This window comes from Diuraphis noxia, unplaced genomic scaffold (genome assembly GCF_037042655.1).
Source record: "Diuraphis noxia isolate RWA-SAM2 unplaced genomic scaffold, SU_Dnox_SAM2 contig0003, whole genome shotgun sequence".
Classification (NCBI taxonomy): domain Eukaryota; kingdom Metazoa; phylum Arthropoda; class Insecta; order Hemiptera; family Aphididae; genus Diuraphis; species Diuraphis noxia.
Window position 1 is genome coordinate 66,251,816 of NW_028301713.1, and position 17,951 is coordinate 66,269,766.

General features: G+C 31.3%; 1 protein-coding gene across 6 annotated transcripts in view; it reads left to right on the forward strand.

Moving 5' to 3' along the window:
- DIP2 (disco-interacting protein 2) overlaps positions 1–17,951 on the forward strand; it is a 167,707-nt gene that overhangs the window by 125,311 nt on the left and 24,445 nt on the right. For 4 of the 6 annotated variants that reach the window (XM_089224978.1, XM_015512716.2, XM_015512717.2 and 1 more), the window contains exons 2-3: positions 7,651–7,725; positions 10,422–10,541. In XM_089224978.1, the coding sequence (XP_089081104.1) occupies positions 7,651–7,725; positions 10,422–10,541 (195 nt within the window). Of the gene's footprint in view, positions 1–4,619; positions 4,696–7,650; positions 7,726–10,421; positions 10,542–17,951 lie in introns of those variants that run through there. The other 2 variants (XM_089224979.1, XM_015512718.2) reach the window with 2 other exon arrangements.

Sequence of the window (17,951 nt, forward strand, 5' to 3'; positions counted from 1 at the left end):
TCCCAAACAGATTTTGCAATATTAGTTCAACTCGTGAGCGTGCAGGTATGACTGAAGGGGCCTATATACATTATACATATTCGTGGATATCCCTTTTTGGTGTGTTGTGGCGGTGACCCGTGAACGAATAAAGAATTTTCGCGAATTTTATCAATTATTTATTTTCATAGCCGTAAACTGCTGCTCAGCCATCGAGCGAAAGACCTTCATTTGAAATGTATTATGCACGCCAAACAGCCGCGCCGACGTAATCCCTGCAGCAGCAACTTGTCAACAAATTTCCCGCTATAAAAGGATTTTACTGACACTGCCGTGCGACTTCTAAACCTATATATACTATATGCTGTTAATTAATGTTTCTGCGATCAGACGTGACAGTCGAGATTGCCCACTAATGGACCTGTGATGTACAGCTTGTAAATATATCTCTGCCGCTTTTAGGTATATTTTATGCATAGCTAGGTACATTAGTGTGACGTTGTCATTTGTATCAAACGTATTGACCAGAAACCTAATATCCGTTGCATGAACTCGTCTTTTGTGATGATTGTTTTTTGAACTATTTAAATTGGCAACCATAATATACTGCGTAATATATTATACTATCAAACCGCTGTATGTGTAATATTATATGAACTATGGAATATTATATTTTTAAACCTGCGGGTTTTTGCGTTGAAATTGTTGTTTGAAAAAAAAATTACAATAGAAACACATATCTATATAGGTAATAAATATTATATTCTCACGGCACTATTCTTGATCTGCATATAGGATTTTTTTCACCAGTCGTATATAGGTGGCAAGCTATTGTGTTCAAACTCCTGCTGCAGTTTATGTTGAAATCCAAACATAATATATATTATAAAGTATAGGTACATATATATATACTTATTGCCAACGGCGATTCAATTAATAATGTGCAGTATCGAATGTTAGCAGACTCGACTCCCTGCCCTGCAGGACTTAGTACCTATAAACAATATTAAGTCGATGACGACATTTACCTACTCCAGCTATACAGGGAATCCGCGACACAGCCAATAGACGACTGCCTATAGTTTGTGTGTGTATATATATTTATATGAGTGCATGTTCGGTTCATATAATACTGATGATTTCGTGTTTTATATTCGTATGTATATTATAAATAAGAAAAATAAAACCTTAAACCCCCCCCCGCAATATTCATCACGCCTGTGACTTTTCGTGAAAACTAGGTCATCATCATCATATCGCACACCCCCCTCCGTGCAATACCTGCACCCGCCGAAGTTTCTACCACCACCCAACAAACCCACCATTGCCGCCGACCGATAACCTCGTCGTCGCAAATACACAGCGTATAATAATATAATGATTTAATGATGATAATAACATAACATGGTAATAATAATACAATATTTTATATTATATTATATACGCGCATTGCGTTCGGTCGCAGCGTTTATCGATCGAAAGTATAAAATATATGATGGTTCCGTAGTGTTAGGGCAATTAGAAACTTTTTAACCGTTTTCACCGTCGTAAAGTCTTGCGTGGCCACTGTGTCGGAAAACTTATCACTTTTGCCGCACGCCATACAAAATAATATTGTAGTATCTAGTATAGAAAGGCCCGAAGGTATAGTAATATAATATAATATTACGATGGTGAAACTTTAATCTATACAATCGACGGTCGGGAGATGCTGGCGTCGTCCGTTATCGTATTTAGTATCGTCCAGTTGATTCGTATAATATATTATTTTAATGTGGTGCGATTTGTTTCGCCGTGATTAAATTCCACCGTTGTAACATAATCTATGTCGTAGTGTATCGATTGTCGCACACACATATATACACACACTGAAAATGCAAACGAATTGAGGCAATACATAATGATAATATATGTGTCCAATGACTGGGCTGCGTAATCCCGATAAATCACTTATGTTTTTGCGAGTGCGCCCTGCTTTGACTGCAGTTCCGAAGACCGTTATCGAGTGGCGTGTATAGCCTCATAGGATTATGGAAGGAATACTCCTGCCACTCAAACACATACCCACATTAGTCGGGGTGACTATATATCCGGCGTAACTGGGTCGTGATAAGAAGTCGTTGCGACCCCCTATGTCGCAGCGGGGGTGATTGAACTATGTCAAACCAAGAGAAATGGAAAACAAAAATTGAATTATCCCCAAACTATATATAGGTACTCGGGCGCCACGTCAGACGACTTCTTGAACGATTGATTTATCTGTATACTCACGATGACGTCATTATATTATATACAATTACGTTTCCATACTTTGATTTTATAATAATATTTATAGGTATTGCAGTATATCAAACTCGCCGTTGCCACTATAATAGTGTAAAATAATTATATATATATATATATATATAAACAAATATAGAAGCGTTATATCGTGCAGTTGTACAACATTTAAAAAACATTAAATATAACATCGCAAGAACGTCATTATAATAATTTCAAACGTTAACATCAACTATTAAAATCTTATAATTTACAGAACATGGTTTTAAATTATTTTAGACGAGAAGTTTTAATTTTATTCGCATCATCTCTTGTCGGAATTTAATGTATATTCCATTTTGTGATTATAAATTTAAATGAAAATTATTATGATATTACATTACATTATGTGCGTTTTAAATCTCAAATTATGTTGTAGTATTATTCTGTGATTCGCGTACCTACGCGGCTACGCTTTGTAACTTTTGGTTGACCCAATTATGTTATTGCAACACTTTAAACTGTTTACGCTTTTGCTATAATATATATGTATACAAATATCGGAAATTCGGATCTTAAGTCACGTGATTATTATCAGGATGGAATATATATGTATACTTCATACCCCTCATTTTCCGAGTATACGTGTTTCAAAATTGCAGGCCAATAAATGTGAAAACAAGAAAACTGCGATACAGAGAATCTTATCTACATATAAAATTAGATTGCTTACAGGTGTTTGGAATATTTGTTTTTATGATTATTGCTATCAAACACTTGGTATACATATATCATCTACTATTAAACTCACTGAGTAAATCTCTTCCCTACAGATGCAGTCGGCCTATGTATATGGTTCGTTACACATGTTGTTCGCTTTACTGAAAACATACATTTATATAATACGATTAATCGATCGTCAATGCACATTATTTAGACATTATAGTTAAAACCGCTCACAAACTAAAATATATCTGTCTTGTTTGCAATATAATATGTATGTTCAATAGACACTTTTCTACATATTAGACGAACTTACTCGTATAAATGAAACACAAGCTCTTCTGTGTATTTACATTATATACGTATACGGCTGCGAAGAGCTATAAAATCTCGTTGGATATACTTACGTCGCAGCAGTCGTGTCTCGTTCAGTCTGTTTTCATTAAATCGTAAACCAACGTTTATTGCGCAGCAGACAAAATGCCTACCCAACACTTTATGCTATAATACTATTATATTATACTCGGAGATACTGCGCCGAGATGACTTCGGCATTTTGGTATCGTCTACGCCAACCGCGCACACCTGTTGTATAGTTTTATTATTGTTTATCGGGTATTAGTATAATACTATGCATACAAATTACAATTTGATTTTAATAATTATATATATTATATAAAAGACCTATATACATGTTATACTCCTATACCGCTAATGGAAGATGAACATGATTGAACACTCAAGCGGCGGCGGGTACAGATTTTGGCTCGACGTGAGTTAAACGTTTCGTAAATTAAAACAATAGACTCGCGTTTGACGAAAGCCATACGTGTAATATAATAGGTGATGTGTGTTTCGATTCATCGTCGCGACCAATTAGTTATTCGTGTCACATATACGATATTATTATACTGCAGATGATATGATAATGTAATAATAAATATGTCGCTGTTGTCGTTCTATTTACAGTTTACACTGTGCATGTCTGTGACTCATCACGAAAATCCGTTTGAAATTCACGCATGTAATGCATGCACACCCACACTAACTCACAAAAACGCTCGTATATTATTACACCAATATTATGTTTTACTGGCAGAGATCGCGAGGGATTTCCACCCTTTTTTGTGTCTATCAGCAATTATCCTCTGTGCGAACTTCGTGTCGCACTCTTTATCCGCTTATTGTATATATATATATATCCACCCTGAAATTATTCCATCATATGTCATTTTGCGTTCCACCACTATGCAACAGCGAGACAATAGAGTAGTATTGTACACGACATGTTGGTCCTTGTCCAAATATTCGTCGTTCATTTACACTCGCGCACACACACACACATACACCAGCACAATTGTACAAACATTTGCGCAAAACACAACATATTAAGCGATTGTCCTGCTGGTAGTCGCAATTTAGCTTTCGGTGTTGTTTCGATTAGGTGCAGCAGCAGTCGCTCCGACAATGTTTTACACGTGCTAATATCATCTGCTTTATATTACATTTTACAATAATAAAACTCGGTGTGAACGTCTGGTTTTCCACCACGACCAACATCCGCATCACCGTTGCTCTGTATATATATATATATATATATATATATATATATATGCGTATCAGAAAACAGGAGAAGAGGAAAGCAAGAGAACCTAGTGGGGAGATGTAGGTACATGTCTGGTTTGAACGAGGGCCAGGAAAGAGAGAAGTCAGCCAACATACACAATATTACGAGTATGCATATAATATATATATAATCTATAATAATGTATATTGCCCATTTGTATATATTTATATATATGGTGAAAAATGTTAAATATCGTTAACAAACGACATTTTAATTGTAAACGAGTAGTGTGGCATCATGTCGACACTCTCTCGTATAATCTAATGTTGCTCCTTATCGTTACTCGCAAGTCACACATGCTATTTTTATGCATCATATTATATATATATATATATTATTTTTTTCGTAAAGCTGCGTTGTTATATTTTGCCATGTATCGTTGTATATATAATCGCTCGATAATATGAGGTGGTCGACTGCCGACTTGCGCCCGCGTGTCATAAATCAAAATGTCGCCCGATATAGATAACAACTGTATAATATGTAATAATATTATAAGGCACCTAACCGTATTTCGTACACAGTCATTGAGAATGGCGGATTTACATATATATAAATATGTATATTAAATATACATATGTAGGCCTGTATGGGACGGAAAGAACAGAGATGGATAGTGTAAATTATATAATATTGTCGCAGGGAGGACATGACACAATGTGTGCAATATATTTACGAGTAAAATATATATTGAAATTGTGTCATCGTGTCGAATCCGCGCGTGTCGTTGATATATTTATTCTATTATATTGTACTGCACATACTGGACATGGGGCATTATTATTTTATTATTATGTGCTTTCGTCCGATGATACATATATATATATATATATACTTACGTTTATATACCGTGTGTGTGTGTGTGTGTGCTCTCAGGCGAGACTACCAATTTTTTTTACTGTCTGTTTTCGATCCGAGCCGGCTGAACGGTATTCGACTCTCGGGAAAATAGGCTTTTCGTGTCCGCTGGTCCGCCGGCGGGTCGGCGCGACGTGACGCGGGGCTGACATTGCACGTTTTACCCCCTCGCGTATAAGTGAATATCTGTCAACACATGGTGGTGCAGGCGATTTGTGATTATAAATGATGTCACAGCCATATATATTATATATTATATACCTACATTTATCTACCATTCATTCGATCACGTTGAAGCGCAGCGCTTTGGCCCGATTTCGAGAAAAACAGTCGATACGGATGTGTGTATTCGTTTGTTGTCGTGATAAAATATAATCATACAGATACGCATAATATATTATGTAGCTTTATGTAAAATGCACGACAATTCATGACGTGTGTGTGTGTGTGTGCGTGCGCGTAAAATCGAGCTAGAAGGACGAAATATTGCAATATACATATAGAGATATTGTAACTTGGTTGGTTGTTTCTATATATGCACACTTATAATCCCATCTATATATATATATATATATGCCACGCATTTGCTATCTACGATTTATTACTTTTATAATATGTGTAATAGTTTGATACTTTTATTAAAGAAATGGTTTAGTCTCTACCGGTTTTCCGGGGGGCTTAATATATATATATTGTTATATGTATTTAGGTTGTTTATTCAGACGAAAAAATATATTCCCCGTCGTTCTGTTGAATTATTTAAATTTAGTATGTTGCGCTGTATACATTATTTATATCGTATTATAGTATGCATTTGTGCTATATGTTTATTGTATTTAATATTTTATTACAATGATAATATTATATGTCCACAGGAATCGTATAGAAATTTGATAAATTTAACGACTTATTTGTGTCGCGGAAATTTTATAAACGTATAAAATTATATAATATTTAAATATGCATGTATGTGTATGGTACAGATCATCATGGGAGTTGATGTTGGGGAACTGTTAAATATTCTATCCCGTTCAACTCGTTTGTGCGATCCGGCGTAATGGTTATGCATTTTATTTATCCGATAATCGTGTTTATGTACACTCGCAGTGAACATATCTTTAAAAATACCTAGATTAAAAAGCCATGTTGAATAAAACATTATAATTTAGTATTTCTTTTGTTTGCTTGTTCATTATGTATTTTTTGTTTACATTTTAATATAGTTTTAAAAAGATAATTTAATGGATATAAAAACTATAAATGCGAAAACTAAAATACATTTATTTTCTTAGCTATTTTCCAAGATATTATTTCATTCAAACTTGTTTGGTTTCTGTTTATATCGATTTTACTATTCATTTAAAACGAAAACTAATTGTTATTTCGAACTTTAACGTTTTGATAATTAATATTGAGTTATATTTTTATTCACCTGAACTAATTATTATCTATACTATCCTAGTAACATTAACTACAACTAACTTTACACTTAGTAACCATCCGTTCTGTCTTAAAATAAGTTTATCGTTTTAATGTAAGTTAGATTCTACAAAATTATAAGTTAATATTATTTCTCTCGAAGCTTGCCATAAAGTTCACAAATATTTTTCAATATTTAACTTAAAATTATATTATATAAATTTCCAGTGTTAAGTTTAAAGCATAAAACATATACTAATGACAATACAACGTCTACCATTTTAAAATTCGAATTCGTTATTTTTAAAATGTTACACATGACTAACTGCTTTCCTAATAATCTTATGTGGAAATTATAATTTTGTAAAATGTTTACGTTTTTATGTATTTTAAATTAGCTATTGGAATGTCGTTTAACCCCCGTTGAAAAAAATTGTTTAAAAATTTAATTAAAATTAAACTGCCGAAAATATTTAAAAGCTTCTTCAAAAATTACTTATTAATACTTTGATGTTTCTCACATAGAAATTAAGATTTATGTTATTTATACATATATATATATATATATATTATGTATACAAAATTATTATATTATGTGTAATATACTGTTTTTGAAAAGTTAATTGATTTTAGTCAAATTACAGTACTGTTATTTCGTTTGTGGAATAGGTACTTGAATATTTCAAACAATTCTTTAATCATTCATTAATCAGAATTTTAATTATAACTCAATAACGATTAAAAAGATTCAAGTATTAATAAAAAAATGTGTTTTTTTGTTTCAGGTGATATTACACAAAAAGGATACGAGAAAAAGAAGACAAGACTTTTGGCTCCTTATGCTCCTAAGCAGCCCCAAGGTTTGTAGTCGTTAGCTATTTTTTTTTATCAGTTTTATCAGGTCTTCTAACGACCTAATCGATATACAGTTTTTGGTCTACAACATAAATCTTAAAACATTTAATCTTCTCTCTTCCTATTCGTTTTTTCATAATACGCATTTTGTTTCCGATTTCATTAAGGCTTCTCTATTGTCAGCCGTTTTTTACGGTTAGACCGTTAGATGTATTAAAATGTCCTAACTTAAATGGCCGTACTTTAAAAAAAAATCGCAAAACAAAGGATAGACCTCAAAGGGTATAAGGTCAATAAATCTATTGTCCTACAAAATATATTAGTCTAGAAAAAGTTAATTTTATTCCAATGATAAAACTGAAAAGTACCTATTTAGCTTAGTTTCCATGTACGTTTCAATAAGCATAACATTGTACTAACCAAATATATATTTAGAATAGTTTTTCACCAGTGGTTATATCAATTTATATTTCGCATTAATCACATTTTATAATAACCGTTTCGCAGATATTTATCATATATTTTTTCATTTAATATATTTAAATAATAATATTTATTTTCTAAATATTTGTTGCAAATTTTTTTTTTTTGTGCCCATGCCCAAAGTGGGTAGGTATACTATTTAAATCCTTTATAAATCTAGATTAATATTTTTTAATTTTGTGCGTGTTACTTAATATTGACCAAAATTAGTTATTAATAATAATATAATATGTGGTGTAGCTCAAATATATATAGTTAATTATAAATTGATTTCCTTAGATTATAAATATATTTTTTGGTCGACATGGTGCGTAATATATATTTTATGCATAGAATATATGCAATTAGGTAGGTAGGTAGGTTTTTTTTAAAACTGTGGTATGTACGCCAGACAATTATATCGGGTCAACGATAGACGATGAATAAACCGCGTACAGTATACACATTTTAAAATGTACTAAATGTCTATAATATTAAAAATGCATTAGTATTAAGTTTTATGTTTATCGTTAAGTCAAATAAAAATTGAATAGTAGGCGGGTTCTGAGGTAATATATCTTAAACTAGAAAAATATAGTTTTGGTCGTAGGTTGTACCAGTCATAATAGAGTCCATAGATATTATCTACACGTTTTATTACCGCACCTACTTACAAATTAAACATGTCTATTTGCCAGTAAAACTACATGTACGTATAAATACTATCATTTTAAATTACATCATTAAACAATGATTTAGTTATGTATTCCTAGCAAATAATTACATTCTTAACCAATTTTTTTTTATACATTTAATTTTGTATAAATTTATAAATGTCTAATTAACTGAATCTATCATGGGAAAATTATTTGTATTTTTTTATTACGTAATCATTCAACAAACATATAGGTACAAGTATTTAGCAAAAAATTCATTAACTCGATGTCCTTACCCCAGTTTTGATAAATTTATCAAATTATCCTGAATTCTGTTTGCTGAAAGTCACTTATTTCTGTGTGCATTTTCCCTTGCGACATTTGACCTACTTTGTACTTTATTTTAAAGGAAATGATAACGAAATTCCATCAGCGCTTCATTTTAATTGGAATATGTTTATTTACTTTTATGTTTATTTGAAACCATTTCTTAGTTGTTAGTGTATTTTATTATAATTTAGTGTTATTATATTTCTTTTAATAACCAATAACGAGTAAGTAATTAAATTTGAAAGTAAGAAAAGTCAGTAATGTGAATAATTAAGTAAGAATCTTTTGATGATATTGCAATGTCTCGTTGAATTAAATCGATTTATAAAACCTTTTAAATAAATTAAAAATAAATTTAAGTTCAATTTTATTTATCTTCGTCTGTAGATGTTTAAATATACGCGTTTGTAGTTATTACACTCAAAATTTACGAGACTTAAAAACTCACAACTTACTTATTCCCACTTAATATAAACCCTAATATATATATACTAGTCAACAGTTTAAAACACTTGACCTTGCTATGTTTAAGTTTATCACCCAATTATATTGAATTTAATACACAAGTTTTGATCTAAAGGACGCAAGTATACTTCGTTTCGTTTCAAATAGAATGTTTCAATAAGCCAAAAAAAAAAAAAAAACAATATTAAGCAATTCGAGCACTCTACAGATGTAACGAAAATAATTTGATGTTATTATAATGTTTGATACATCATATTATTGCAAATTATCCAATCGATCCAATTCTTGGGAAATATGATTACAGAGAGTAAGTAGGTACCTATAGTCTATTAAACGTTTTTGTCCTTGTGGATCCTGTAATTTCTGTAAATCCAAAATAATTAAAAAACTTAATTTAGTCACGATAAATTGTTATACATACTCAGAGTTAGGTATATATAATATTTATATGTATACTAAATTATTGACGTACTTGATTGCGTCGTGTTTTTTGACTGGGTAGGTATATAACGTTAAAACTTACCATATAACATATTTTTGTGTACTTGTATATATAAATACCTATTATAATAGTTTGTAATATAATATTGTATATACAAAGGGAAGACATGAAGTCCTTGATTTTCACCTATCATGTAAGATAATATTATGTTATTAGTATTAATTTTACTGTATATCTATGACCTATATATATATATATATATTATATTATATTATATTAGTGTAAAATATTTTGTGAGTATATTGAATGTGCTGAACCAAGTGTGTGTGTTGTGTATACTTTACAGCCGGCCCCCCATCGGCTTCGAACAGTAAACAGCCGTCTTCCCAGCAGCATCAACATCATCAACATCGCACCAGGCGCACGCAAAGACGTGTCACTCATAATGAGAAACGATATCACTCAGGTATAGACATTATATAGACCCTTGAACTTTTGTGCACTCCCTCTCATTTGATTTGTATAATAGTTATTATTTCTATTTTGTGCAAAATTGTTATTATTATAATAGTATAGTATTATATAGTGGTGTGTTGTGCATGGTGTTTGTGACATTTATTTAATTGATATATTATTATATTTTGCCTTCGTAGATTTAATAATGTATAATATATAACGTCTATTCTATTCTTTTGCTCTTTCGCTTGATTATATTGTATACATATTGTGCACGATACGCATCGCTAAACGTGGTAGGGTCATTGCAGGAATCCAAATGGTAAAAAAAAAAAATATTTTAGTTTGTATAATCACGATCGTAAGCTTCAAATATTGGTTATATAGGTACTCACCTGACGATGAAGAGTCGGGCATGATATGGCACAGCCAATATACACTTTGCTGCAGGCTTATTTATGATTTATATATTATTATATGATACCCTGCAAACCGATGGCTACTTATGTATTCATAAATAATTTATAATATTCTCATCACTCATCACGCTTAATGTCAATTTTTGTGTGTTAATTTGGTGGAGGGAGAGAAAACGACGAGAAAGCATTTTATATAATATTATTTGCGGTGATTTATACCTATATATTATGTTCTACGGCTGTTCCTTGCGTGTTTTGCAGGGAATATCTTGTAAATTCGTTATAATCAAATTTTATTGCTGTAAAAAAGGCTGGATGATCGTCGTTTTCCATACGCCATCTGCAGTGGTTATATTGTCATCATAATATCGTTTAATACACGACGACGCTGTTTTCTCGCTTTGGTTTTCCTTTCCGCCGTTGGTTTCGTAACAAATTCCGTCGACGACGTTTGCGGTGTTCCACGCGTGATGCGAATGAATTAATTTTCCTCTATCTCTCTCCATCATTCCCTCTCGTGCGTTGGAATCCGGATGAGGATTTATACTCGTGGCTAATGCGATTCAATCGTAAATTGAAAACAATATATGTATAATGTAATATAATGGCTATTATCATCTGGGGACGGGGAATAAAATTGTGTTTTATTTCCAATTATAATACAATGAACTCCATCGCAAGCAAACAAACCGGGATATTTTGAACTCTCGGTAAAGTATTTTGTGATTTCGCGTGTGCAAAAGCCTCTCGCCACATTTGAGTTTAATCCGATAATCGAGATAATCGTCAGGCTTTTGTTGTACGGCGACCGTTTATTCATATATATATAATATACATAATAATAGAACAGTTTGCGTCGTTTAATATATTTGTCGGGATTACGGATTTTTACGATTTTTACGAGTCTTCAAGTCTGTGATGGGTCATCTAAACCAATACGTATATCGCTTCACTGCAGTTAAAATTTTCCAGCTGTTAAGTAATAATTACTTTATGCGTGTACGAGTATGGGCTATATATCATACGTTGTGTGTGCAAAACAACATTGTTATTCTGGTACGTTCTTCGAGTGATTTTTTTTATGAATTGGAGGGCAAACATTTAACATAAAACTGATGTTTGTGTTTTGGTCATGATGAGACCGTACTAAATAAAATGGATAGATGCAGAGTGCAAGTTATCCGTGGTTCACTAAAATTCTTGAAATTGCGTTTTCTTCTCTATTGGTACATAATTTATAACATCTATTAAACACAATAGAAAATATAATAAAAATTATATTAGAATCTGTGGCTAACTAATAGGGCTTATTTATTCATTTTCGATATTGTACAAGTTTATAAATTATAATTTTCATTGTATTATATCAAAATACAATTATTAACCACGATAAGATCTTCAATCATCCTTAGAAATGTCTTTATAAAAAGGATTCGTACAAGGATTATGTAAAACGTTAGAAATTAGAATTAGATAATTTACTAATATAACAATGATCGTTTGCTGTTAAAAAATAATCAATCCGAATGCGAAAATTCTTTTTATCATAATACCAACAATCGTTTTTCCTTACATATTAATGAATGTTAAGGACTTATTGTTGGTAAAAAAAAATTAAAAAATAGCTTTACCCTTATTTACCGTTTGTATATGACATGGTCATCCTTTCTTAGAGTTTCATGATTAAGAGCCCATAACGATATCCTAATATTATACATTATTTGCACATGTTCAGCACCGTATGTTTGCCGAACGGCCGAACTCGCGTACGTGATCAAGTCGTTATAATATGGAATAAATTAAGTGGCCAAGCGTCAAGCATAAATTATTTTCCACCAAATACATGTATTTAATATTTATATTAACCTTTGAGCATCATATTTTAGGACGCGACGACGAGGCATCGCCGTCATCATCTACGATTTTCGTTAAAATTACGATTTTTTTCTCTATATGTTATAAACGACGAGTGTAAATATATATATGCGATAGGTACGTTTCTTTCTGACGAACGAAGAGTTCACTTAAAACCGTATTACTACGCTTGAACCATCACGGTAACAATTTGTTAAATGAAAACCGTAACTGTTGTGTTAAACATATCCAAAGCTCTTGTCAAATGAATAGACCTCGGTTAGGTCGACCCTCAAACACGCGTAAAGAGGGTGGAAATATAACATGAATCATGCACGAGATGATTACTATGCAGTGGAAAATGAGACTTCATCACTCTATGCTGCGTGTAAATTATAGTTCACCGTTTTTCTAACGATTAGTTTTTATTTGTTATGCATATTGTTATATAATGACCTGGCACTCAACGGACGAAACATGCTTTAATATAATTACATATATATATATATATATACTCCGCGTGGAAGTATAGTTAAACGTTTCAAAAACAGTGTACGTTTCGACATGTATTTATTGTATTATGCTAATTTTTAAAGTTCCGCATGTGTTTATTGCGGTATGCAGATTTCTGCAGATTTTGGCAAATTTTAATTATTATTAATATTATAATTATTATTATTATTGGCACATAATAATATATATATATATATAATAGCATCAGTGGCTGCCAGTATTGTAGTGGTATTTTGTAGGCGGTTGCGAATTATCTATGTTTGATTGGCCTATACCATAATTAATAATGATTAATTTCACCTGTGTTTCATATAGTAGAGAACAAAAAAAAATAAAATAACACCTCGTAACGAAAATATACCTACGCAGTTATTGTGATATGTATATTATACGTATAATATATTTATTTTCAAATATTTATTGTACACTTACAATGACTCATTGCATTTAATATATAATATATATATATATGTGTATGTATGCATCGGAGGCGGAGATAAAAATATATGGTTTGCTTTACATTTCATCGATTGTCAGTAAAGTTATCGTCAGTCGGCGACCGTATGCAACATAATATCTATTATATATAGCAGTAAAGTGATTAAAAAACAATATTCTATTCAGACGAGCTCAATACACATACAATACACTGCCAAAGTGTTATTACTATTATTACTGTATTGTATAATGTATGTGACCATCGGCGTGCTAACCGGATCGAACATTATGGGGCGTGTCGAAATCGCTTGGGTTTTGTTTTATTAATAATAGTTACAGTACCTACAAATAATTTAAAATAATTACGAAACGATGTTTATTTTTATTTTTTTTTTTACTATTGTTTGTCGTAATTATTTTAGATTCTGAGTGGAGCGAGGAATGTATTGATTTTACCATGATGCCTGTTTTTTTTTTATTGTTTTTTTTTTGTGTCTGTCATCACGTTTTGGGGCAGTAAAAATGCTTCGATTTTCGACTTCAGTACCTTGTTAGATCAGAAAGTGAATCTAGTTGGTAATGGGGGGAGGGGATTTTTCTGAATAATCGGGATAAACAAATCAAAACTAAGGGAAAACCGGGAAATTTTACGCACAATCTGCAGTTTTCGACAAAATCGATTTTGGTTTTTGATGTTACTTTAAAACAAATGACCATAATATACATGACATTTTTACCGAATGTTTATATAAGTATATTCTATCCACCATACAATTTTCAAAAAATGTCGACTTAAGTTGAACTATTTATAAGGCATATGAAATTTTCTATCATTGTTAGTTTTTTTGTAATTAATATCAATAAAAATTTATTTGTTGGGTCAAAAAGCTTCAAAATTTAACACAAGGCTTCCATCATATTATTACAATAGCAGTTGAAAAATATTAAAAATACATATAGCACGATTTTTTTTTATAAGCATTTAAAGTTCAAATTTTTACTAAATACGTGAAAATTATTCATTATTGTTTTATTTTATTAAAATATTCTTAGATAGAACTTCATAACAATTTTTTTTTTTAATTTTAAGTCTATATTTATCAAAAAAAAAAAAAAAATGTCCATTGGAAAGTCAAATATTTTAATAAGTATTAATAATAAATAATAATATTCTATAATATATCCTAGACAGATAAACCGTCTCCGCTCAAAATCATTTTTCGTATATACTATAATATAATATCATTGGATTCAAATTTAATTCAATGCATTACAGTAACCCACTTGTAACCTACTGTACAGCAGAGCGATATTCACTTTCCTGCTTTTTTAAGTTATTGTTTTTTGAAAAACAACATTTGATTTTAAATTATTATTAAAAAGCACATTACTTTTCTGGGAATGTTGATATATTAAATAGAGTTTTGAAATAATTGTTGATTATAGTTATATAATTTAAAAGTTTTCAAACTTTAGATGGGTGAGTGGAGTAAATAATGTGTTTTTACTGCTCCGAACTTTAAATACTAGATCAGTAATAATAATTTAACTTGCTGCATAACCTCTACAGAAGAGCTGCCAGAGTTTCTTCAATGGTGGAATGAGGGCCCTTGGGGATCCAATACTTCGCTAGATGTACCGAACGTAAATTGGTCTTTTTATAGTTGTGTTATCATTTTTGTCATAACAAAATTATTATATAAGCTTATAATTTATCCATATTATGTTTTAGATCAAATATTAATTTTAAAAAGTCCAAAAAGAGAGCGTCTGGACCTAGTTCCTTAGTACACAGTGTACTACCATGTGCCAACCGAGCTTTAACGGTTTCAATTTTTGTTTGTAATAGAAACACGTTAATCAACGTAATTGGGTAATTAATTGTGATGAATAACTATCGTTTATTGTAAATCATTAATCACTATCATATTTATTTGTAACCTAATTTCATTCTATTGTTTACCGCTCGGTGTTGTATTAAACACTTGCTTAAAATTTTTTACTGCTGATTAGTATATACTTACTATTTATGTTACATCGCAATATTCCAGGATATACCTATAGGTACCATAATTACTGTCGGTTTTCCAAGAAACTCTGCATAATGTTTTGAATTTGTTAGATTGGTTTTTTTTTTTATTCTTCGCTGTTGACAAAAGAGAATGGTTAATTTTTAATTGTTATGTTACGTAGCTATATTAATTTCGTGTAAAACATTTGAATAATATACATACATATATATAATATATATATGTAATATTGTGTATTTGTGTCTTATATAACTATAGATCTTGTAAGAAAAAAACGTAATAAAGTTCGTTTGGATCACTACAAAGTCGTGATATTCAAATTAAATTCCATCCGTTGCTTTCAACGAAAATGCATCCGTGGTGTTTTCTTTACCCGAAAAATGCAACAAACTCAGTTTAATTGTTTTGAAAGCTCGGTGACATTAATTAAACTGTGTATTTAATATTAAACGTAAAAGCTTTTTGCAGAAAGAGTAATATTTATTATCATAATTTTTTATCTCCTTTTTTCTTGTTCTAAAACGACGTCGTACCTACTAAAACTTTTATAATTATTGTTCTGCCTGTTGATAATATTATCCATGATATCGATGTATTTAACTCTTATTAAAAATAACGTGCTTTTGTTTTTACGTGCATACTTATGCTTAACATAAATATTTTATGTCTGCAAAACACTACTACAACAGCCGGTAATCGATGTATATATTTATATTCAGAAGGAAATGTTCTCCGCGTAGGTACTTATAATTTACGATTCACCGGTAGCAGCAAAAATATTTATGCACTTACCTATATATTATAGTAGAAAAATTATAAAATCAAAATACATTAATATCATCGCTTTCGTTATATAGGCGCTTTTGCAAAGTGTTTCAGAAAACCTTTGATCTTATAAATTGATAACAATATATAGTTAGAGGTTGGTTGGCGTATTGTACACGTATTTTTAATAATAATAATAATAATAAATAATAATACAGTGTTATAAATCTGTTGGTTTTTGTTTATTTATTTTTGGATAGTATTCCGTGAATAAGTCATTATATCTATAAGCGCATTATATCTCCGTTAAAATTTCCCGTACCTATATAGCGATTTTATATTTTATTTCACATCTTTGTTGTTTCAACCTCATCTATGGTTACGCATAACTAGATGAGCCTTATAAGTTATAATTATTACGAGTATATAGCATTCATGTGCCGATTTTTTTTTTGTTAATATATGTTCGTAATTTTAAAAACTACACTGAATCTCTCTACTTCTGGCAGGCGATTGGTAATAATTTCATGAATTCTTTACTGGGTTATTTTTCTTGGAAATGTTCGTGCTGTATCAAGTACTTTAACTACAGGTTATAGAGGTACCATGGTTTATTATTTACAAGCGTTTAAAGATCGGATAATTTGATAGTTATTGGGTGTGTACGGATTAGGGAATACCTCGAGAATTTTGAATGCATTCTATCCTCCTATATTCAATACGTATATATCCATACAGCTATTTCTTTGTATTCGATATATTATATATGTGTTGTCGTACGTACCAACATTAGCAAAAATAAAGCAGAAAAATGTTTGGTACCTATACCTATTGTTACAAATTTAAAATAATAATTTCTATACGACTGTCGTTTCCGTGGGCATATGAAACTGCGTGCACGTGTATTAATACTGCAGCAGTTATATATGCCTACCCGTATATTATAATGATATGATTTAATATAATTATGATGTTAAAATATACCCTCAGACGGCGGCTTAAGTTCCCGTTATGACGTCGCGTGTGGCGTTTTCTCGCACGACCCGACCGAAACAGATCACGACGATTCCGCCGGATGATGCAGATGCAGTTGCGGCGCAAGTCCTCCGCATGGTTATTTGCCGCCACCACTCGCGTATAATACAATATCTGATCGACGGCGATAAGATTTTTCTTTTCGCCCTCACGCCTCCTCCTATTTACACTGATTTCCTCTCGCGCCCCGCCCGAGTATCGGATATCCGACTCGTCAAGTGTTAAGGGAGTTGGGGACGGTTCTCCGCCGATTCGCAATTCAGTTGTAAATCTCTTCGTGATCGTCGTACGCTTACATTGTATATAATATTATACGTATATCATTGCAGTAATAGTGCAACACGATACGCCACATATGTTATCGAT